The sequence below is a fragment of the Phocoena sinus genome, chromosome 2, assembly GCF_008692025.1.
Source record: "Phocoena sinus isolate mPhoSin1 chromosome 2, mPhoSin1.pri, whole genome shotgun sequence".
Classification (NCBI taxonomy): Eukaryota; Metazoa; Chordata; class Mammalia; order Artiodactyla; family Phocoenidae; genus Phocoena; species Phocoena sinus.
This window is the reverse complement of record NC_045764.1, coordinates 8,786,486-8,810,297: the sequence shown is the minus strand read 5'-3', so window position 1 is coordinate 8,810,297 and position 23,812 is coordinate 8,786,486. Positions and strand designations below refer to the sequence as shown.

Here is a 23,812-nt window from a genome sequence, read left to right as displayed (position 1 = left end):
TGCCTGGGACCGTCGCCCTCTTTCGGTGGGGCGCAGCGGCCCCCGTGGCTCTGGACTTCTACAGGCACCCCCTGCGGCGAAGACCGACACCTCACACTCCATTTAATTAACAGTGTTTTCTAACGCCGTCCGTCAGGGCAGTCACACTGGCTTAATGCGCAACCCGCATTAACCCGCGTCCGGGCCTGGACCCTAGGAGAACTGCGGGGCTAGCAGGGAGGCTGTGGGCTGGCCCACGAGACAGGCAGGGCGGAGAGTTGGGGCGGGGCCTGCGGGGGGAGCGGCCTGCCGAGGGGCGGGCGTTGGGCTGGGGACTGCGGCGGGCGGGGCCCGGGAAATTCCCGGGCGGAGGTGAGGAGGCTGGCGCGACTGTCAGCTGAGCAGCGCTGGGTGGGGTCGCGAGGCCGAGCGTCCGCCAGAGGCTCCCCAGCCCCCGCCGGCGCCGCCGCCCCCGGCCGGTCCCCTGGTCGGCGTCTGCATCCGGGTCCAGAGCCCTCTCCCAGCGGTAACGATGCCGAGGAGGCAGTGACCCCGAGGGAGGCCAGAACCCGGGCGGCGGGTGAGCCGGGGCAGGGGGCGGGCAGGGGCTCCCTCTCTGCCCTGGAAGCGGTTCCCGTAGCCGCCTTCCCTGCGACCCGGAGCCAGTAGGGACGTGGGTGGAGAGGGTGGGGCGTCCCCTCGGGTGGGACGGCTGAGCTCGCTGGGAGGGTTTCCGGGCCCTGGCGATCCTGACCTGGTGCGGAAGGGCAGCGGGGGCGTCCAGCCCAAAGCGCCCCTTCCCCCTTTTTTACCCTCCAGGCTGGCCGCAGGTGCCTTCCCCTGTAGGTCATGAAGGTGGTCTGAGGCTGACATCCTTCCGCAGGTTGGGAATGATTGTACAGCCAGTTCCTCATTATAAGGGAAGGGGTTAAGGACACACCTTTGGAAGACGTGCAAACTACTCTAGCTTTACGAGATGGCCCAGGACACTGAAGAACCGGTGACCGCTCTCTAAGGTGGCGGTATTACTGAACAGCTGAAAAGAATCTTCATAAACCGTTGTGTCTAGGAGGGCATGTATGTATGTATGTGTTTGTGTGTGTTTATAGATACATAGAGAATATGAATATGTGATGAGGCCGAGAACCCCAAAGGGATTGTTTCTATCGTGTAAGCTGCAAGCAGTGAGCATCGCTAAGAGAAAATGTAACCCAGGTTCCGTCTAGCCTCCTTCCTCCACCAGGAAGACTGCTGTATGGAAATTATATGCCACAGCACTGCTTAAGGATGAAACGGAAAACCGAAACTTAAAACATCAAAAGCCTGGGATCTGGTTAAGCAAACGCACTGTTAACAGAAGAACCCCTCACCCTTGCTCTTTGCCGGAAGGAGAGAAGAGCTAGGGGGACCTGGCCACCCCGCCCAGGATATGCCCAGTTTGGAGTGGGCTGGGGAGGTTCAGTAGCAGAGGCCAGTCCAGGGACTGCCCCGTAATGCCCTGGGCAAGACTAGTCGAAATGTAGCCTGTAGAGAGGACAGTAATTAGTCTTCCGGGTGATTGGCCAGTTCTTCTACTGGGCCAATTTTAGTTTTTCTTTTCTCTGAATTTTATAAAGACTTGGACTGTGTGATATGTTCTTTGGAATCTATGGAATAGTAAATCCAAAGGAAAAGGAAAAAATTAAACTCTGTGTTTTGAAAATAAAATCTGTTTCACTGAGAAAGAAAAAAATTATACTGAAAGTTCTTGTTTTCACTTTGACCTATTATGTGGGTTGAGTAATAGAATATGTGTTATGAAATGACATTCAGATACCTTTGTAGTGATATTTTAAAAGTGGTACTAATTTTCAAAATAAGTTGAGTTCAAGAATCTGGAAATGAGTGCCACTGAACTGTAGAAAAACTCATAATACTAGTATGTCAGGTTTGTGTTTTACAAGTGTATGACTTTACCTCTTACACTATAGCTTCATTTCATTTCAGCAGACATTTCCTGAGAGCCTGCTCTCAGTGTGCCAGTCTGCAGAAAGAATAAAATAGAGACCTTGACTTAGGTTTGATGGGAACATTGACTGGCATGGTGTGATCACAGTACTTTACATAAAAGGACCAAGGGGGTGGAACACACAAAGCACTGTTGGGTGCTCAGAGGAAAGAACAGGTCATTTTACACAGGACATCTGTTCGAGCTGGCATTGAACTGTCCAGTGGGAGTTTGCCAGGGTAAAAGCAGATCCGGGCATCTCGGGGAAGGGTAGAAAAGCAAAAGGTGGCCAAGAACTGTGAGCTCTTTAATGTACCTCCGGCATGAGTGGCATTGGTGACAGGAGATGATACTGCTGGGTAAGTGGGGGCCGGTCCCTGAAAGGCCATGTTTGTCTTGCTCGGGAGCTGGAGCTCTGTCTGTGTGGGAGGGGTTTAAGCAGGGGGATGCCCTAGTATTAGGAAAGAAACCATGGAGGTAGTGGGGCTGCAATGGAAGGAGATGAGTCTAGCCATGGAGGAAGCTATGCAAATTCATTCAGCAAGTATTTGTTGAACCCCCATATATGTCGGGTAATGTTCTAGGTGCTAGGGACACGGCAGTGGACAAAACAGACAAAAGTCTCATACTCTGTGGGCCAGACAAGACAAGAAGAGCCTGACCTAAGCTGATGGGGATTGAGAGGAGGTGGGAGTGACAGGACTCGGTGACCCATTAGACTTGGGGGAAGAGCAAATAGGAAGAATCAAGCATAACTCTCAGGTTCCTGCCTTGGGTGATGAGGCTGTCTATTTCCATTTTCTGTATGTTTGCACTTACGAAAGTCAGAGTACCACTTCTGGCATAAAAGTCTTCTTTTACCCCCTTAATAGGATACGTACTTTGAGTTCTTTTTCCAGGATGGTGATGAGTTTAGTTGATGCAATCTTGGAATGTTACTCAATCCCCTTGAAAACCCAAACCAGGATTTGCCAATAGCCAGCAATTGTCTCTGATCAGGAAATAGGTTTTCACTGTTTAAAACTAATTTATCCATGTGGAGATTGAACCTGTGAATACTTAATCCGCAGGTTCAGAGAATCAGCCACACCAGAGTAAGGACCTGGGTTTATTCTGTATTATTCTTGATGGTCCAACGACCAATGGAGAGAAGTCAGTATAAGGCAGATTTCTGTTGGATACAAAACAGCTTTCTGGCAGTCAGAGCCATCCTGGAATAGAATGGGCAGTTGCCTGCTAAGGTCATGTGCTCATTTTTTCTGTCATTGAAGTCATTCGAGCCTGGTCTATATGACCATCTGCCATGGAAACCGGACAGGACATTCCTGCATTGAATAAGTTCGGCTGGGTCATTTTTAAGGCCAACTCAGAAACAAGATTTAAGCTCCTGCCTACAAAGTCAAGTCACTGCTGTAATTACTTGACCTCTGGAATTAAGAACAATAATTATAATCAGGAATTTGAATAGCAGATCCAGGAATAAAATCTAGGAGATTTTGCTTTTGATCTTCCACCTTCCAGGTGATTCCTATTTTTCCTCATTGGTGAAATCTTGACAAATCCTGTGCTAAATTAATTCACCCTTCTGTAGTTAAAAATAAAACACCTTTGTTTGGAAATGATGCATTTCTGATCATTGGTTGGATTTTTATGAGAAATTCTGTTATTAGACAGAATCTTGGAGTAAATGGCTTAGTTCCTTAGTTCATAACCTTTGAGGATGTGTGCAAGGATTTATAATACATCTCTGCATTTTCTCAATTGAAAATATTTCAAGGTGATGCTAAACATTTAGAGAATTCAGCTTTCTCTAACTGGCATTCTACCAGTAGACATCTCATATACACACTGTACTGTGATAGGTTGTAAGGACGCCCCCCAAATATTCTAAAATCATAAAGTGCATTTTGAGTCACCAAAAATAAATTGCTTTTAGTAAAATTTTGTTTATAAGTATTTATGTGCTTATGTTTGGCATTTATGTTAACTTCTTACATACTATGACATTTGAATTACCAAATAGTTTTCCTAACAATGCTGCGTAGCAAAGAGCTCACTATAATCAGGACGGGCGTATGTATGAGTGACAGAGGGCAGCATGGCCGTGAGGGTGCTGGGGTGTACGTGCTGGACAGTGCGGGTTGGACTGGGATCTTGCTAGAAGCTTAATACTTTTCATAGGGCTTTTGAGCTGAAAGCAGCTATAGTGATCATCATTTGCTAGGCAAGTCAGTAAATCATCACAGAGGTCAGATGAGTTCTCAAGGTCACGTGTCTGGTTAGTGGCACCCGGTTTATTTTTCTAGTGTCTCCCTCAGCATAACCCGGTTTTTTTTTTTCTCTCATGTCCTTATAAAATCTGGGCAACCAGAAAAAGTTGATAAGGAGAATCGGTTTTAACGGTTACAGTTGTGCCTCAAGTCTTGGTGGAGATATAACGGAAAGTCAAGGAGGAAAAATATCAGAAGGAACAGTCTCTTTTCTCCCCTCCCCCTTCCCTTCTATCCCCTCCCCCTTCCCTTCTCTCCCCTCCCCCTTCCCCTACTCTTCCCTCCCTCTGCTTTAGATACTTTAAAAACAAATCTGTTAAATGTCTCCAAAGTATAGTCTAATCCTTGAATACCTGAGGAAATTTAATATTGACAAGTGAATGACACACGTTACAAGGATTTTATCTTTGTCAGTTACTTAGAATTTTAGTATTCTTTGCAAAATAGATAGGAGCACTGTTATTTAGTAAAAACCCAGTTTTATGAAATTTTAGTGCCAACATAGTACTATGCAAAAATGAGTTTTATGGAAAGTCAGAAACTGGCTTTATCCAAATTATTTTATGCAAAATAATCCAAATTATTTTATTGGGGAAAACAAAAGCAGTCTATTCTGGTCACCTAATGCTAAGAGATAGCACACTTTAGCAGTGTACCTCTTTCTAAATGAATCAGGATAGGTAAAACACAGATGCTTTCAAAAGGCTCAAAATGCTTTATCCGTGTTTTTCACTTCATAGAATTGCCATCCTCATTAAAGAATTCCATGAGGATGCCTTTCCTGTGCCAGCTGCTCTAGAGGAATCACACAGGCCACAGTGCTGGGGGCCGGCTGTCCCCTCAGTAGCAGCACTGTCTCTGATTTCCTACAGGCCCTTTATTTTATTTATTTTTTTAACATCTTTATTGGAGTATAATTGCTTTACAGTGGTGTGTTAGTTTCTGCTGTATAACAAAGTGAATCAGCTATACATATACATATATCCCCATATCTGCTCCCTCTTGTGTCTCCCTCCCACCCTCCCTATCCCACCCCTCTGGGTGGTCACAAAGCACCGAGCTGATCTCCCTGTGCTATGCGGCTGCTTCCCACTAGCTATTTTACATTTGCTAGTATTTGTAAGTCCATGCCGCTCTCTCACTTCGTCCCAGCTCACCTTACAGGTCCTTTAGACCAAAAGCAGGTCACCAGGCTCTCAGTTCCAGGAGACCTCCAGAGAGCCAAGGATTGCCTCCTGCCAGAGTGGGAAAGAAGCACCGCTCTGCACCCCAAGGGTTTGGTGCATTAATATACGGGCATTAATACATGGTGGTTTGCCCAGCTTCTGCCCTAACATGCACAGGGACTTAGCAACAAAAACCATAACTGAAGCTTCCCTTGCAGCCTCTTAGAGAGATAGTCATTTGTACTCTGCCCTCCTTTCGGCAGTGGCAGGTTCTGTCGGCACACGTGGGAACTTCTTACAGGGACGAGGTTCTTTGGACGCAGTGAAAATTTGTTAGTAACTTGTTTGTAAGCAATTCATTGACTGTTATTGCTAAGAAGTAAGAAGAAAAAATCCTTCCGGCAGCCTTGGTTATTTCTTTAAGATTTCTGGCAGTGTGCAATGGATGGGTGAAGTGGAATCTGAACTCTGGGCGAGGTGAATGGGCCCGCCTTCCACGTTTATCTATAGAGCACACCCAGAGGTTATACAGCAATAGATCAGAGAGCACTTCTCTCTCCTCAGCTTCCAGTGACTGATGCCGTAACTCTGCAATTCCTCGTGAAAAGGTATATCATCATCTTTGTGAAACGTGTAAAGGAAAATGTTTGCCCACAGCATTTGATTTCTGTGTTTGCCCAGGTGGTAGGCCATACAGAAGCACAGTTGGGATACACCCGTCTATCTTATTTATGGCTACACTGACCCCTCGACAAATACAGTGGTATGCTTAAAATATTCTCAGAATACGCAACAACTAAGCAAGATTTTCGTAGTCTTTTAGAACGCTTTGCAAAAGTATCGACTATGGAAGCCTAAGTATTCAGTGCTGCCTTCACCGTATGACAGGGCTGGGCTTTGGAATCATCCTTAATGCTCGGTTGTGCCCTTCATTGAGTGACCTTGGATGAGCTATAAAACCTCTGTGAACTCAGCTCTGTCACCAGGAAAATAGCCGTCTAGTTGAGTTTTAGTGAGGATTAGAAACTGACAGTCTGGTGCGGTGATCAAGAGCATAGTAAGCATTGGAAATATGTTAGTTCTCCCTTTCCTCTCAGCCAAATATACAAGAAATAAAATATGGAGATTTTGTAACAATTAATTATTGAGATATAATTCACATACCATACAATTTCACCCAAAATAGGAAGATTTGAGCTTAAAGATTTTTCTGGGGAAAAATCCATTTAATAATACTTTGCCAACATCTACAAATGTATATATGGAAAGCCTCTTGAACTCGCCACGGTACGATTCTGATCATCATGATATCATGTCCATCTCTCCCTCCTCTAGCCCGCGTCTCCTCGCTGTACCCCTTTATACACCCTTATACACAGACATACAAACTGAAGCTAGGATGTACCTTTTTTGTTTAAAAAGGAAGAATCAGGATTGTTCAAAATATAATGGGAGAGGGCTTCCCTGGTGGCGCAGCGGTTGAGAGTCCACCTGCTGATGCAGGGGACGTGGGTTCGTGCCCCGGTCCGGGAAGATCCCACGTGCCGCGGAGCGGCTGGGCCCGTGAGCCATGGCCGCTGAGCCTGCGCGTCTGGAGCCTGTGCTCCGCAACGGGAGAGGCCACGACAGTGAGAGGCCCGCGTACCGCAAAAGAAAAAAAAAATATATATATATATAAATATAATGGGAGAGAAAGCACCTTGTAGAATACTTATTAGCACTTGCACATGGGCTTGTGGGACTCGTGAGGACGCCACGCAGAGGGGAACAGTTATAGTTTTGGTTTGTGACTTTTCCATAGGAACTGCTGCCATGTCCCACCAACCAGTTAGCTGCCTGACTGAAAAGGGGGACAGCCCCAACGAAACCACAGGAAATGGACCCCCCGGTCTGGCTCACCCGAACCTGGACACGTTCACCCCGCATGAGCTGCTGCAGCAGATGAGAGAGCTTCTAACCGAGAACCATCAGCTGAAAGGTGAGCAGCACCGGCCCCGTGTTTCCTCATTCCCGCTGGGCCTTCGGGAATGCCATCCTTTGGTAATAGCTTGTACGTGAATCCCTTTCCCTGTGCCTGGTTCCCTGGGGGAAGAAAGAGCACAGAATTAGCTTTGAGTAAGGCTAAAGCTGCTTCCATTGTTTACTTTTGGATACAGGTAAAAATAAAAAGTATGCCTCTCTGGGAAATGGCATAATGACATTTAGCCCATTTAAAAGGAAAAAGAAAACAAGGCTGCTATTATTACAGAGTTAGTCCTAAATATTACCTTAAAAGAAAGCATTCTAATATCTCCAGCCATGGTTTTTGGGAGAACCAGTGTTCGAATCCAGGAGTGATGGACCTCAGTCTATGTAGTTATTAATAGACATTTTGTTATAATGTCAATAAAATCAATTTTATTTTCTTGAGACTCTTCAGGACTAGAGATGACATTAGACTCTGCTAGTCCTGTCTGAAAGCAGAAACCACTCACTCATCTTGCTTTGCAGTCTTTCCGGCTGACCCTGGGGCCCAGGCAGGTTCCATTCATGACCCCAAGTCCAGTCCCCTGGTGTGACACTCTCCCTCTGCACCCCATGCAGAAGCCATGAAGCTGAACAATCAAGCTATGAAAGGGCGATTTGAGGAGCTTTCAGCCTGGACAGAAAAGCAGAGGGAAGAACGCCTTTTTTTTGAGACCCAGAGCAAAGAAGCCAAAGAGCGCCTAACGGCACTGAGTCTTGAAAATGAAAAACTGAAGCAGGACCTCGGAAAACTAAAAGGGAAAACTGAAAGGTCATTCGAGGTGAGCAGACTGACCACTTGTGATTTTATTCTGTTCATATTTGTAGTGCAGTCTTACTTGACCAGACTTCTAGATCAGAACCTTTCACGGTGCAGGCTAGATGGGTGCTTTGCATTATCTTGAAAGAAGCGTGCTTGATGAGAAGATTGGTTACAATTTTAAGGGTCATGTATAATCTCTGGTGAAGGAAAGAAATGGGTAAAGCTTTGACCATATTGATTATAGTCAAAAGAGTGTTACGGTTATAAGTCAGTATTTTGTATTCATTATAGATGGTACAGAAGGACCTCTGCCTAGAACCATCCAAGTGTTAGTCATTAGTTTATGTCTTTGATGTAGAATTACACTTTAAAAATCTATCACTCAGAATTTTTACTCATTGACCTTGTCCTTTCTCTCCGTCTAAAATAGATTCCTCGCTTTATGTTTTACATTTACTTCTGAAAACTGGTTTGACAAATGTCATGTGATATGAGGGTTGCCACATTTCCACTGACCCAAAGAACCCAAGAGGTGTGCTCACACCTGAGAACGAGTATCAAAGATGTGAGTGAAAAAGAAAATCAGAGCACATTTGAAGCCTCTGCCCATATTCTAAGGCTCACTGGGTATTATTTGTTTAGATGGACATCTGCAGTTCATTTTCTTCCAAACCTAGAGCTTATCAGCTTTAGGGAGGATGGAACACTAGGTTAATTCTTGGATATCAGTGATTTTCTTTCCTTTTTTTTTTTTCAGTTCATTTACAATATTGTGTTAGTTCAGGTATGCAGCAAAGTGATTCAGTTATATAAATTTTTTTCAGTTTATTTTCCATTATAGGTTATTACGAGATACATAGTATAGTTCCATGTGCTAAACAGTAAATCCTTGTTGCTTATCTATTTTATGTACAGTAGTTTGTATCTGTTCCCTTATTTTTTTCTTTTCCATCATGGTTTATTACAGGAAGTAGTTTGTATCTTTCAATTCCATACTCCTCATTTATCCCTCCCTTCATCAGTGATTTTTCTTGAGACTTTACCTTGAACTTTGTTGATGTCTAATTTCTTAAATAGGTAAAGAATACGAACAAAGAAATAAAATAAGGAAAAGAGAAATATGGAATAATCTAAAGAATGAAAAGTTGTTTAGAAAAATATCATAGTTTATATCAATGACCTTACTTATCAACTCCTGCTCATGGGACAATGAAAACATTCAGCTTTAATAAATTTGTATTTGCATTGCGAATGTTTCATTGTTGATAAGATTTATCATGTCTGATGCTTCAGTTTGTCTTACAGTTCAAAGGGCATTAAGTCACTTCTTTGGGCGAAACCTCTCATTGTCTAAATATTTTTGAGGTAGAATACTCTGAAGAAATGATCACTGGGATATATGGGTAATTTTCTACTTGCTGGAAGAAAATATCTCACTTTGTTTTCCTCCCTTGGCTTTTGGGATGTGGGCTGACAGTTGGCTTCAGCCTGCGGGGGCCCAGCACTTTGAAGCCAAAAAGGAAGCTTCCAGAAGCAGTTTGTCTGCCTGAGATAGTCTGCCTGTAGGTTTTCCAAAAAGGTCCCAGTATTGGAAGAAGTTGAGATCAGAAGCTGGAGCTCTGGACAGCTTCTTTCAATGCAGACGATCAGCTGAAGCAAACTACAAGCAGGACTCAGAAATGAGTCCTTGGGACAAAGGGACGTTTAGGACTCTTAAAAACCCTTGGTCATCAGCTGTATCCCCCCAAACTGTACCTCCCAGGCCCACCCCTTGCCCCCCCTGCCTCTTCTGTAATGTTTGTCTCCTGGACCACTTGTGTTGTTGTTGTTTTTTGGTTTAAAAAAAAATTTTTTTTTAATTTATTTATTTATTTTTGGCTGCACTGGGTCTTCGTTGCTACGTGCGGGCTTTCTCTAATTGCGGTGAGCGGGGGCAGTGCAATGGGCTTCTCATTGCAGTGGCTTCTCTTGTTGCAGAGCACGGGCTCTAGGCACGCGGGCTCAGTAGTTGTGGCTCATGGGCTCTGGAGCGCAGGCTCAGTAGTTGTGGCTCGCAGGCTCTAGAGCACAGGCTCAGTAGTTGTGGCACATGGGCTCAGCAGTTGTGACGCATGGGCTTAGTTGCTCCGCGGCATGTGGGATATTCCCAGACTGGGGCTCAAACTCATGTCCCCTGCATTGGCAGGCGGATCCTTAACCACTGCACCACCAGGGAAGCCCAGTTGTTTTTAATTTAGGCCCTCATCTTCCTGATTTACTAAAGCTCTCAAGGCCTCAGATTTTCCTCACTCATGCTGGTCCATCTTTGCTGCTGCTTCTGCAGGATGCGCCCCTCCTCCCCACTCACCCACCCCCACAAGCCATCAGGGCCTCTCCTGTGGTCTGTGTCACACAAGGGAAGGGAGCAGGGAATTTCCTTTGGAAATGTGCCTCTGATCTTTAGGGTGAGTCCGAGGCATTACTGGTTCTATCCAGTTTCACTGAATTATACATCATAATGATCTCTAAAGAGTACTTTTTAACTTTTAACTACAGATGGCCAGGCAAAGGTCATTAGATAGACTCTTGTTTTTGGATTATAAAATGGCATATCATCCTGGGCACATTTCCAGGACAATACAGGCACAGAAAACGACAGAGAAATTGTTGTGTCACAAAAGCTAATCAGTGCTAAGTGCTCAAAACTGATGAAAGACATAATAAATAATGGAGCTGGGCTTGAGATCCAGAGAATAAGCCCTGGAAGTTTAGTCCGGGAAGACGATGGACAGAGCCTTAACAAGTGAAATGAAGAGAAATTTAAAGTGTCACCTCACAAGGTGCTTTATAGCCAAATAAGCGGATCCATAATTTCCCCAGCATAGTTAAGAGATCCGCACAGTTGCAAAGAAGAAAATTAACCTGACATCTGAGATTCTAGAGTCATGGCCTTATATCCCTGGTCCTCAGACCCTTGTTTAAAACTCTTATTTCCTTCCTTAATAGTCCATTCTTCACAGTGTACTCAGGGAGGGCAAGAGGGTGGATGTGAAAATCCCTCACAGGGCATAGTCTTGCCCTTGCCCGCCTGCTTCCTAGTACCAGGCTAGGCGGTACATTTTCTTTTATGTTTTCATGCCTTTAAATATACATTTCTTTGCTCTGAGTCATTACCAGGAGAGACTGCACAGGCTTCGAACCTGTCCTTACAGACCTAACCCTTCGGTTTTACAATGTGTTGCTTTTTGTAACGCCTGTGGGAGTTTCCTAGCAAGAGAATGGTCCAAATGAAGGCAGAGCATGGTTCCACTGGTGTGAGGGGCACTTCCATGCTGCCAATCACTACCAAGCCCTCTCTTCTTAACACTTCATGGACTAGCTGGTTTATGGTCCGTGCACAAGCCTTTCTGATAATTTTTTGGTTTTACTATAAGCCTTTGGGCCTGTTTACCATTCCTTAGGAGATCTGTCATAGGGGGTGTGTGTGTGTGTGTGTGTGTGTGTGTGTGTGTGTGTGTATGAATTTTCTGTGTGTTGCAATCCTCTGGTAATCTCAAGTGTATGTGTTTCTGGTGGCACCATGTCCATAAGAGCAGTGAGGGAAGAAATCAGAGAGGCTAAGAAGGTCACGACTGGAAGAGGCCACAGAGACCACGTGGTACCACGTCTTTCTTTCTGAGCTGAGAAAACTGAAGCCAAGACATTGAGTGAATCTGCTCAAGGTGACACATGCTCTGATTAGCAGAGTGTGGACTAGAATCTGCTCTCCCTTCTCCCAAGTAAAAACACCACATGTCAACAGGCTCTTTCTCTTATGACTTTGTCATATGTAGTAACTGCAACAGGATGAACACAGCAGGTACTCAGGGAAATATTAATGTTTACTATTAATGTTTATAGAGGCAGACCCTTGGTACCAGCCTGTGAATTTTCAGTTTTCTTATTTCTCACCAGACTTATTTTTAGCAACCTTAAAACATGAGCATAGAGTACTGTAGCAACCAGACTGCATACCTGGGAGGATTGTGGACCTTTCGTTGTGTTTTGTCATTACTATAACATTATGCCCTTGGTGCTTTGGCTTCTGAGTAGACATGACAAGAATGGGGAGAGTGGGGGTGGGTATGCATCTGTAGGGGGGAAAAAAAAGGCAATAGGTTGAGTTGTGGCAGTTCTTTGTGGAATTTTGGACTAGAAGTTACAAGTCTGCCATCGCCAAAGTCTGGCTGGTTATTTTCATGGCATCAGATTATTTCAGCATGCTGAGGAAGCCTTTCTTGTCATGAGGTTATTTTAACTTCCAATTATTTGCAGGTGATAAAATAATGTAAGCTTTTCCATTTTAATTGGCATGTCAAAATAAATTGCTACGGATAAGCTAGAATATCCTACTGTAAAGCATAGCTGTCTTGCCAGTGGGTATGGAGACACTCGAGTTTGATGGCCAAGTCCCTAGCGTGATTCATTAATTCACTTTGCTCCTCGTCCCCAAGGTCCCCAAGGCAGAAGCAGAACCGGAAGTGGAACAGCTGAAGACCCAGGTGGCACGCCTTCAAGCTGAAAAGGTCGATCTGCTGGGAATCGTGTCTGAATTACAACTCAAGCTGAACTCAGGTGGCCCCTCCGAAGACTCCTTTGTTGAAATCAGGATGGCTGTAAGTGTGTTGGTTTGGGTTTTGTTTTTAAGCAAGTTACAAAAACCTCACCTGGACAGCTGCTACAAATACCACCATTTCCTTTCAACATGAGGTAGCCAGATAGTGGGGAAACTTCAGCGTAGTCAATGTAAATGTATAACATAATGCTTGTGGCTATCATAGCTGAAATGGAAAATACTGATTACCTTTTATGACCAAAGAGATAGTCCTTTTTCTTCCAGTATGTCCTGACAAGAGATAGTCCTTTTTCTTCCAGTGTGTCCTGACAAATTTATGTGACTGACCTAAAAAGAAAAAAAAGGCATAAACTTTTTCAGCCCAGGCCTCAAAGCTGTGTTCAGCATTTCACTTAGGTAAGCGGAGTTGTGATCAGATGTGGTAAAATCAAAAGGCTTTAAAACACTTACTAATAACAGAGCCCTCTTTTCAAGCAAAGTCTTACGAGGAACGTTGATACAGTAAAACTAAGAAGTGGAGAAAAGAAAGAGCAGAGCGGCTCTGGTTGTACCCTCAGGGAATACCCTGGCTTGTCCCTCCGCTCTAACGGCAGCTGCTAGGGAACCCCCGAGAACAGGGTTTGAAGGCAGGGTGGTCTAACTGGCATTTATGTGCAACCCCAAATGATGCGAGCTGGGCGAGGCAGCACGTGCCAGCCCATCCCTGGTGGGAAGCACGTGTCAGGGTAGCTGGCGTGCAGGCAGTCCTGCTAAAGAGTACAGAAGGTAAGTGAAGCCCAGAGGGACCTCTCCTCTGCTACTAGAAAAAAACTGCATACAGGGTGAGGGAGACAAGCACAGGAGGAGAAAATCCTCCCTCACACGCACAGTCACTCCGGCGTTGTCGGAGTACACGTCTGATACAGGCAGAGAGGTTACCTGTGTCTCTGAAAAAGAAAACTCGACTTTGTAGGTAAGTGGGAGTGGGGCGGGGTGAGGGGCACCTTACGAAAGCTTAATAACTAATGGATGTGTCTGAAATGGTCGAGTGCGACTTTACCTTCTCATTTATTTGCCGTGCACAAGGTGAACAGAGTTGCAAAATGGCTCTTACTAGCCCTACCACCCACGCCCCTCATAAATTTTCGATGAATAGGGGCTGAAGTCAAGCGAAGTAAAATACTAATCAGGAAGTACACTAAAGTCAGAGGACTCTTTCTGCAAGTGAGCAAAGATTATGAAGACACAGCGTTGATCAAAGAGCGTTAACCTTCTGCAGATAGCTGATAAAATTCAGGAAGCCCAAGGAGCGTATCAGAAGTTTCCAAATGAGGCTTCTTTCTTTGGGATGAATGGTTAGCATAATATTCTCCCTCACTGATGAGTGACAGTTATTTCTAGTGTCAACATGTTTTTCTTGCCTTGCTTCTGTGAACAGAAAAACACTGCCCAAGATTTAGGAACGGTGTGCACACACAGAATTGTCTAGAACCATCTCTGTATTTTTGGAAGATCTTTCTGCTAGCTCACTGGAATAGAAATGTCTTTCAAGGGACTTCCCTGGTGGTCCAGTGGTTAAGAATCTGCCTTCCAATGCCGGGGATGCCGGTTTGTTTCCTGGTCAGGGACCTAAGATCCCACATGCTGCAGGGCAATGAAGCCCACGTGCCACAACTAGAGAGAAGCCCGTACGCTGCAACGAAAGATCCCGCATGCCTCAACTAAGACCCGACGCAGCCAAATAAATAAATAAATATTTAAAAAAAGAAAAAGAAAAAGAAACGTCTTTCAAATCATTTAAGTGTCTTAGTCTTCCTGTTCCCTAAGTGGCCCGACATGCATACAGATTTCTAATAGGAGCTAACCTATGCTTGTGAGCCTTGCCCACAGAAAACAGCCTTCTCTTCAACGTGGCTTCAGCAAGTCCTAACATTTTGCATGTTAAAGGACTGTGTGGGAAAGGTATGTGGAACTGTCACTAGCTCTGTGTGACCTTAATCTGGTCGGGGAGAAGGGAACTGCCAAGGAGAAAGAGAAGATAAGCTTTCCTGTGCTGGCGGTCAGGTTGACTGCTGAATGAGAGGAGCCCGACCTTCTTGACCTTCTCGTCTTCGCCTGGATGTTTATAGTCCTGATGGGGAGTGCAGGTTGAGGGAAGGGTAAATTTCCATTACATTTGAGTGACCGAATTTAAACATCTCACATTTCCACGTTTGATAGGTTCCTTGGGTTGTATGTCATCCAGATTCCTGCTCTTTTGCCTTTTTCTCTTTTGATAAGGAATTTGTCTTGCAGACATACTATGTTAAATCCCTTTCATTTCTGCTTTTACAGGAGGGAGAAGCAGATGTGGCAACGAAAGAAATCAAGCCAAGTCCTGGGCCCACAAGAACTGATTCCATTGACACGTATGTGAAGACAGACTAGGGCTTTCAGACAGACACGCTGGGCAGTCTTGTCACTTTCAGCTCTCCCCTGGGAGGCCAAACATGGTGGGCTGAAAAAGCCACTTATTAATTTATACCGGGACCTTTCAAGAATGTTCCATTTGAATTGCTATTTAATGTTGCAGCCCAAACTGGTGGAGAAGAAAAACTATGTTTGGTGCCTTTGTCGGTGAACTGACCCCTCACCACTCTGTGTAGAGGTGTTTCATCTCCATCAGATGGGCAGTGAAAACAAGCTTCTTCTCAGTTAAGAGACCCATGTTTCCTGATTTGTTTACCAGTGCAGTCTGATCCGGACCAGGCTGCCCAGCTGATAAGGGGGAAGTTTCCATTTTGTCTTCCCTGTTCATTCCCGAGTACAAGCCAAGGTGACTAGTTCAGGATAATCTTCCATAGCAATGACTGTTGTTGCTCTGAGCGACGGTGGCTGTTTTTTGAAAGTGCCCAGATATCTTACCTGGGGAATTGCAAGTAGACTTGTGACAAGTAGATATTAGGAAGCCGACATCTTAAGAGGTGGGGGGACCTTGAGGAGGAGACGGCAGGGGAACTGGGCACCTGAGTCTCTTGCAAGCAGCTCTGACCCAGAATGCGCTGTCAGCTCATCCTCTGTAAGCAGGTTCCTACTGCATGACTCTGCTTAAGAAGAGTTATCTGAAAATTTCCCTAAGGATCTCTTCCCTCATAGGCTTTTAGTATCTTTTTTCTATAACTTGATGAATGTACTTATAAAACATAAAAGTGGGTTATTTTTTTTTCAGTTATGCTCCCAAGCATAAGGGAGAAAATCAGGATTAGATAATATTTTTTCATCAAACAGCGCAGTTGGCAGAAATGAAAGTTACTCCCTTTTTTAGTTAGAAATTCCTCAGCTTCCCCCTTTCCCCTATTGCTTTTTTTTAAAAAAATTATTTATTTATATTTATTTATCTTTGTCTGCACTGGGTCTTTGTTGCTGCGCGCAGGCTTTCTCTAGTTGCAGCGAGCGGGGGCTACTCTTTGTTGCGGTGCGTGGGCTTCTCTCTAGTTGTGGCGTGTGGGTTTTCTCTTCTCTAGTTGTGGCGCGCAGGCTCTAGGGCGTGTGAGCTCTGTAGTTGTGGCGCAGGTCCAGAGCACTTGGGCTCTGTAGTTTGCGGCAGGCGGGCTCTGGTTGAGGCGCGCCAGCTCAGCAGTTGTGGTGCACAGGCTTAGTTGCCCCATGCCATGTGGGATCTTAGTTCCCCGACCAGGGATCGAACCCGCATCCCCTGCATTGTAAGGCTGATTCTTTACCACTGGACCACCAGGGAAGTCCCCACACAGCTATTTTTTAATAACAGCTTCCTTACCCTGTTTGAAAGTATTTTAAGGAGTCAGAGATGGATTTCTAGGTTCAGAGTTTGAGCTTTGGCAACAGGAACTGGGATTGAATCCTAGCTTTTTGTTAGATGTGTGACCTTGAGTAGGTTAGTGAAAGAGCAGCTGCCGTTGGCTTCAGCATAGTTGTCCAGAATGTTTAGTTGCTGCAGTGCTCGTTGTGGTTTTCTTCATCATTGAACTGCCTCTTGATTTAATCTGAGTTGGAAATCAAGAAAAATATTTGACGTGCCAACAGTGCCTACATTTCTCTGCTCTAACTGTTTGAAACCAGAAACAAAAATGATTTTCTTCTCTTGACTAGAGAACGTGGTGGTTTCGGTCGAGTTGGAGAAATGCCGGTGGTCTGCGTGTCACCATGGGCAGCACACATGCTTGTGCCCTTTGTATGACTGTGGTCTTCCTGGAGGTTAGTCCTCTAGGAAAGCCGGACACCAAAAACCAGGGCTACCTCTGCCCCACTGTTTCGGTGGGTCCTGTGGTCTGGTGCCGTGGACGTGGTGACCATTTGGAGGAAGTGAGCACGTGCAGTGGAAATCGAGCCTACCCATCAGTCCCCACTCCTTCCCTGGAAAGCATGGAGGAGTGAGGCACTGGTGGTCACCGGGCCAGCTGTGCTTGATCTGTAAATGAGAATTAACTAGAGAATATTCTGGAAAGCAGTTCCTTTAAACTGGTTCCAGTAATATTCGTAGACTCTGACATTTTTGTTTTCTCATGAAAACCTTTTAACCTTTATGCTGTCCTGATATAGGAGCAAATCTGCAGAAGGTGCCAGGAATTATTTGGAATTTGAGGAATTAACTGTGAGCCAGCTCCTGCTTTGTCTAAGGGAAGGAAACCAGAAGGTGGAGAGACTTGAACTTGCCCTCAAGGAAGCCAAAGAAAGGTATGAAATAGGCAACGCGAAATATGCATACATTGCTTTTTTTTTTTTTTAAGAAGATATTGGGGGTAGGAGTTTATTAATTAATTAATTTATTTTTGCCGTGTTGTGTCTTCGTTTCTGTGCGAGGGCTTTCTCTAGTTGTGGCAAGCAGGGGCCACTCTTCATCGCGGTGCTCAGGCCTCTCACTATCGTGGCCTCTCTTGTTGCGGAGCACAGGCTCCAGACACGCAGCCTCAGTAGTTGTGGCTCACGGGCCTAGTTGCTCCGTGGCATGTGGGATCATCCCAAACCAGGGCTCAAACCCGTGTCCCCTGCATTAGCAGGCAGATTCTCAACCACTGCGCCACTAGGGAAGCTTTTTTAACAGTTTTATTGAGATATAATTAAGATACCATACAATTCATCCATTTGAAGTGTACGTTTCAATTTTTTTTTTTAGAATATTCACAGAGTTATGTAGCCTTTACCACATTATAATTTTAGAACATTTTTCCTTCCAAATAAGCAACCCAATACCTTTTAGCACTCACTCCCCATTCCTCCTAGTAATTCTAGTTTCTGTCTCCATAGACTTACCTTTTCTGGACACTTCATACAAATGGAATCATATAACATGTAGTCTTTTGTGATTGGCTTATTTTATTTAGCATAATGTTTTCAAAGTTTGTCCATGATGTAGCATGTGTCAGTTCTTTTCTCGTTGCCAAATAATATTCCGTGATGTAACTAGACAACGTTTTGTTTATCTCGTCATCATTTGATGAACATTGGGGTTGTTCCCACTTTTTTCCCATTATGAATAATATTTGCTCTCAACATTCATGCACAATATTTTGTGTGGACATATCTTTTTAATTCTCTGGGTATATACCTAGGAGTTGAATTGCTGGGTCACATGGTTGCTGTTGAATATTTTGAGGAACTACCAAACTGTTTTCCACAGTGGCTGCACCATTTTACATTCTCACCAGCAATGTATGAGGGTTCCACTTACTCCACATCCACATGAACACCACTGTTGTGTATCTTTTTGATTATGACCATCCTCGTGGATATGAAGTGGTATCTCATTGTGATTTTGATTCTGTTTCCCCAGTGGCCAATAATGTTGGGCATCTTTTCATGTTGGCCATTTGTATATCTTCTTCTTTGCCCATTTAAAAAAATTGGATTGTCTTTTAATTATTGAATGGTAAGAGTTCATTAATATTCTGGATACAAGTCCTTTATGAGGTATATGGTTTGCAAATATTTTCTCCCAGTCTGTGACTTATCTTTTCACTTCCTTGATGCCATCATTTGCCAAAAAAATAAAAATTTTAAATTTTGATCTAGTCCTGTTCATCTGTTTGGTTTTTTGTCCCTTCTGCTTTTGGTGTTGTATCTAAGAAACCATTGCCTAACCCAAGGTTACAAAGATTCACCCCCTGTGTTTTTTCCTAAGAGTTTTATACTTTTAGCTCTTACATTTAAGTCTGTGATCCATATTGAGTACATTTTTGTGCATGGTGTGAGGTAAGGGTCCAACTACATTCTTGCATATGTAGATATATTGCTGTCCCACACCATTTGTTGAAAAGATAATTCTTTTCCTCACTGAATTGTCTTGACACCCCTGGTGTAGATCAGTTGACCATAAATGTAAAGATTAATTCCTAAAGACTCAATTTTATTCAGTTGATCTATATGTCTATCCTTATGTCAGTACTACACAGTCTTGATTACTTTAGTTCTGTAGTAAATTTTGAAATTGGGAAATGCAAGTCCTCCAATTTTGTTCTTCTTTTAAAAGACTGTTTTGACTATTCTGGGTCCCTTGTTTTTTTTTTTTTATGTAATCCTTAAGATAAGTTTGTTAATTTGGGGGGAAAAGCCAGCTGGGATTTTGTTAGGGATTGCATTGAATCTGGAGATCGATTTGGGAAGCATTGCCATCTTAACAATATTAAGTCTTCTGATCCATAAACATGGGTGTCTTTCCATTTACTTAGGTCATCCTTAATTTCTTTCAATGATGTGTTGTAGTTTTCAGCATACAGGTCTTGCACTTCTTTTTCAAAATTTATTCCTTTGTATTCTAGTCTTTTTGGTGCTATTATACATGAAATTGTTTTCTTAATTTCATTTTTGGTTTATTCATTGCTAGTGTAGAGAAATACAACTGATTTTTTTTTTTTTTTTTTTTTGCGGTACGCGGGCCTCTCACTGTTGTGGCCTCTCCCATTGCGGAGCACAGGCTCCAGACGCGCAGGCTTAGCGGCCAATGGCTCACGGGCCTAGCCGCTCTGCAGCATATGGGATCTTCCCGGACCGGGGCACGAACCCGTGTCCCCTGCATCGGCAGGCGGACTCTCAACCACTGCACCACCAGGGAAGCCCCTACAACTGATTTTTGTATATTGATCTTGTAGCCTGCAACCTTGCTGAATTCATTTATTAGTGCTAATCATTTTTTTAGTGGATTCCTTAGGATTTTCTGTAAACAAGATCATGTCATTTGCAAAGAAATAGTGTTACTTCTTCCTTACCAACTAAGATTCCTTTTATTTCTTTTTTTTGCATAATTGCCCTGGCTAGACTTCCCATACAGTGTTAAATAAAAGAGCAGAAAGTAGACATCCTTGTCTTGTTCCTGATCTTAGGAGAGAACGCTTTCAGTCTTTCACCATTAGGCTGCTATTACCTTTGTTTTTCATAGATGCTTTTATCAAGTTGAGAAGCTCCCTTCTATTTCTAGTTGCAATTTTTATCATGAAAGGGTTTTGGATTTTGTTAAATGCTTTTTCTGAGTCTATGAAGATGATTGTATGGGTTTTTTTTTTTTTAATATTTACCTTTATTTTTTTGGCTGTGCCAGGTCTTCACTACAGCATGGGGGATCTTTTTAGTTGTGGCATGCAGACTCTTAGCTGTGGCATGCATATGGGCTCTAGTTCCCTGACCATGGATCGAACCCGAGCCCCCTGCATTGGATCACAGAGTCTTAACCACTGGCCCACCAGGGAAGTCCCTGTATGGGTTTTTTTAACCTCTATTAATATAATGTATTACATCGATTGATTTTCCAATGTCAAACTAACTTTTCACCCTTGGATAAATCCCACTTGGTCATGACGTATGATCTTTTTTATATGTTGCTGGTTTGGATTGCTAGTCTATTGCTAAGGATCTTTGCATCTGTATACCTAAGGGGTACTGGTCTGTAGTTTTCTTTTCTTATGTTGTCTTTGTCTGGCTTTGGTATAAGGGAAATACTGGCCTCATAGAATGTGGTATACACACGCACTTTAGGATAAAATTTATTTACCTCATAGAGTTGTGAAGTCAATGAATTTCTATGTATGAATGAACTTTTTATGAAGGCAAAGTGCAAAATCACATAAGACGGGGGAGATAATGCAACAGTTTTAGGGTTCCACTGATTGCAACATTTATAATAAATATACTATAAATAGGATATATTATAATATACATAAATATATTATGTCTGAGACATAATTAATTCTCTCAGACATTATAAATGGCTCATTAATCTTAAAATTATAGCACTATAAGAAGCACTTTCTAACTGAAGCAGTTGAAATTTTTAACTATAAGATCTGTTTTTAAAATATGAAGCGTAAGTTATTTATTCAGAATGAGGGTAACCTAGAATATTCAGTGTTTGTCCAATGACTTATTTGATCGTCAGCTCTTCTCAGAGGTGAAAAAGGTATGATAGCTATGAATCGTAGGTTTTTACCCCATATCCTTACTGCTGTCCCTTAGAAAAGTTCAGAGGTTAACTTCCAGGAAACTAGTACCATGTATTCTAATGGAGTAAAATATTCATCCTGCCTTTTTGACAAGTCCCAAAATCTAGTAATAATGCACAGAAAAATAATTAAGTAAAAGCATTCTTTTTACACCTTAATAATTCCAGCCAATTTTTAAAGGGAAGATGTTTTACTTTGAAAAAGACCCTTAATAGTCATAAGTAATCAGTGTGTTTCTGTTTCATTGGCATGTTTACCCTCCTGAGTTCTGCACACCATTCTAAGAAGTCAAGTTTAGCCAGTAATTCATCCTTCCTCAGATAACATGATTAGCTTTAATAATAAAAGTGTAAACTTAGGAATTTTCTGATTATACATCCGGATCTTTCATATAATCTAGTATATATTGCCTACTTTCAAAATAATGATAGCTCTGTCTGGAGGTATAGCTTTTCAGATTGCAGCTAGGAAGTCAGGCCTGACTTTGAGATGGGTGTTTCCCTCTCTCACCCTGAGCTCCCTGTAAAGGACCCCTTTCTCAATAGCATTAAATTTCCATTTTGTGAGTCAGCCTTCTCACAGTATTTAACACCTGGCAAGTCAGTGATTGGTTGCCGAGAGTAATGTTCCCCATGTGGGTATTAGGATGACCTCCTGGCTAAGGTCGGACTGAAACCAAGAAATAAAATCACTGATTCCTGGACAACCTGGCTTGATTTACTATGTGGGATATGATGGAAAAACGTTCCAAGACCTAACATGTCTTCTTCTCAAATACATAAGTCAGTCTTCAACCATTTTCATGAGAAATAAGGGTAACAGTTTAAAATTTACTCTGAAAAGTTTTAGGGATTTGTGGGGACAGCGGACAACAGACTTGCCTTTCTTCCATTGTTTGCCAGGATTCATATTTCGTGCGATTTGTGTCTTCTGAACAAACTTAAACTGATAGCCAGGAAGGAGAGAGAAAGTATACATGAAGTGTGACCCGGGATAATCAAGAGGTAGTAGGGAAAAGTCAGCCGAGATGAAAATTTGCCCTACAAAATTAAGTTGAAATTCAAATGTAGGTCAGAAGCCTGCGTCATATGTGAGTGGTGTGATAACGGCCCATCCTTCAACCTTGCACCAACCAGCTCTTGGCCCATTGATTTGCTTAGCTAGAAGCAGTGCCTGTGCACCAGTTAGGTTGGGCAGTTTGCAACAGATACTAATGCTGTTTGTTTATTTGTTATTATCACTAAGTTTTTAATTCTTTTTAAAATTTTTTTTTTTCGGTATGCGGGCCTCTCACTGTTGTGGCCTCTCCTGCTGCGGAGCACAGGCTCCGGATGCGCAGGCTCAGTGGCCATGGCTCACGGGCCCAGCCGTTCCACGGCATGTGGGATCCTCCCAGACCGGGGCACGAACCCGTGTCCCCTGCATCGGCAGGCGGACTCTCAACCACTGCACCACCAGGGAAGCCCCTATCACTAAGTTTTTTAAAAATCAGGTTTGAATTCACATAGTTTAAAGAATTGGTTCCACAAGCTTTTTATGGAAAAACAGTAATTCTTTGACCAACCCCCCTCCACCCCCCACCTCCTTTTCCTGCTTCTCAGACAACCACTTGCAACATATTTAGCTGGTTCTTTTGATACATACTCCCATATATCAAGATTAAATTGCTACTTAAATTTTGTTTCCTATTTTAGACATAATCTATTGACCTCCCGCTATGAAGGATGAGGATTTAACTGCCTTTCACCCTCACCATTGTCACTCCACACACTTCCGGGCCCTTCTTCCCACCCCACTCCAAAACTGATTATATTGACATTCAGTTAGGTCACTACTCAGTGTTTATTATTATTATGTGTACATACCCACGCACACATACAGTTCTCTGTTGAGCTGTGCTCTATGCTTTGACCACTTTTCCTTTTTTATACTTAAAAAAAAAATCTCTATGCAGAATTCCCTTTATAAAAATTTGCTTAGTTTCACCATACTCTTCTCCAGTGAGGAAATCTCAATTACATTCAAACGTGTTAGTAGTCTAATAGTTTTCTCTTGAAGACTTTTCTCCTGGAGTCAGCCTGGCTGTTATCTAGGTCCTGCTGTATTGCAGTCATCTTGGAATCTCCCTTTGTCATTGTCCTGTGGAATTCCTTCATCTCTACTGTGTTGGATCACCTGTTTCCTGAATCCAATGCCTTTCTCATTCCCTAAATATCTTTAAATATCTCCACTAACTTACTAAGAAAGAATATATGGGAAGGATATTTTCTGAGAACTGCATATCTGAAAATGTCTGTTTCTACCTTTTTATACTTAATGGATAATTTGGCTAGATATAGGAATCTGTATTGGATATAACTTTCCCTCCAAATTTTGAAAGCATTACTTCATCATATTCTAGCTTTTGGTGTTAATGTTGAAAAACTCATTGCCATTCTGATTCTTAATCTTTTGGTTTAAAACTTCTTTTGTTTTTCCTCTCCCCCAAAGGTTCTTTGCTCTGTCCCAAGTTTTCTGACATTTCACATGTGCTTTGGTGTGACCTTGTTTTCATCCATTTGTTCTGGACATTCTTGGCCTCTTTCATTCTGCAAACTCATGTCTTTCAGTTCTCGAAAAATGA

At 43.2% G+C, this 23,812-nt stretch overlaps 1 protein-coding gene across 8 annotated transcripts in view; it reads left to right on the top strand.

Annotated features, from left to right (window-relative positions):
• The first annotated feature begins 296 nt into the window (after positions 1 to 296).
• Positions 297 to 23,812, top strand: part of OPTN (optineurin) — a 42,451-nt gene continuing 18,935 nt past the window's right edge. For 2 of the 8 annotated variants that reach the window (XM_032622566.1, XM_032622562.1), the window contains exons 1-6: positions 297 to 559; positions 7,204 to 7,380; positions 7,986 to 8,188; positions 12,642 to 12,803; positions 15,077 to 15,150; positions 17,300 to 17,434. In XM_032622566.1, the coding sequence (XP_032478457.1) occupies positions 7,215 to 7,380; positions 7,986 to 8,188; positions 12,642 to 12,803; positions 15,077 to 15,150; positions 17,300 to 17,434 (740 nt within the window). In that variant the 5' untranslated portion in view covers positions 297 to 559; positions 7,204 to 7,214. Of the gene's footprint in view, positions 560 to 659; positions 1,061 to 5,966; positions 6,011 to 7,203; positions 7,381 to 7,985; positions 8,189 to 12,641; positions 12,804 to 15,076; positions 15,151 to 17,299; positions 17,435 to 23,812 lie in introns of those variants that run through there. The other 6 variants (XM_032622567.1, XM_032622565.1, XM_032622568.1 and 3 more) reach the window with 6 other exon arrangements.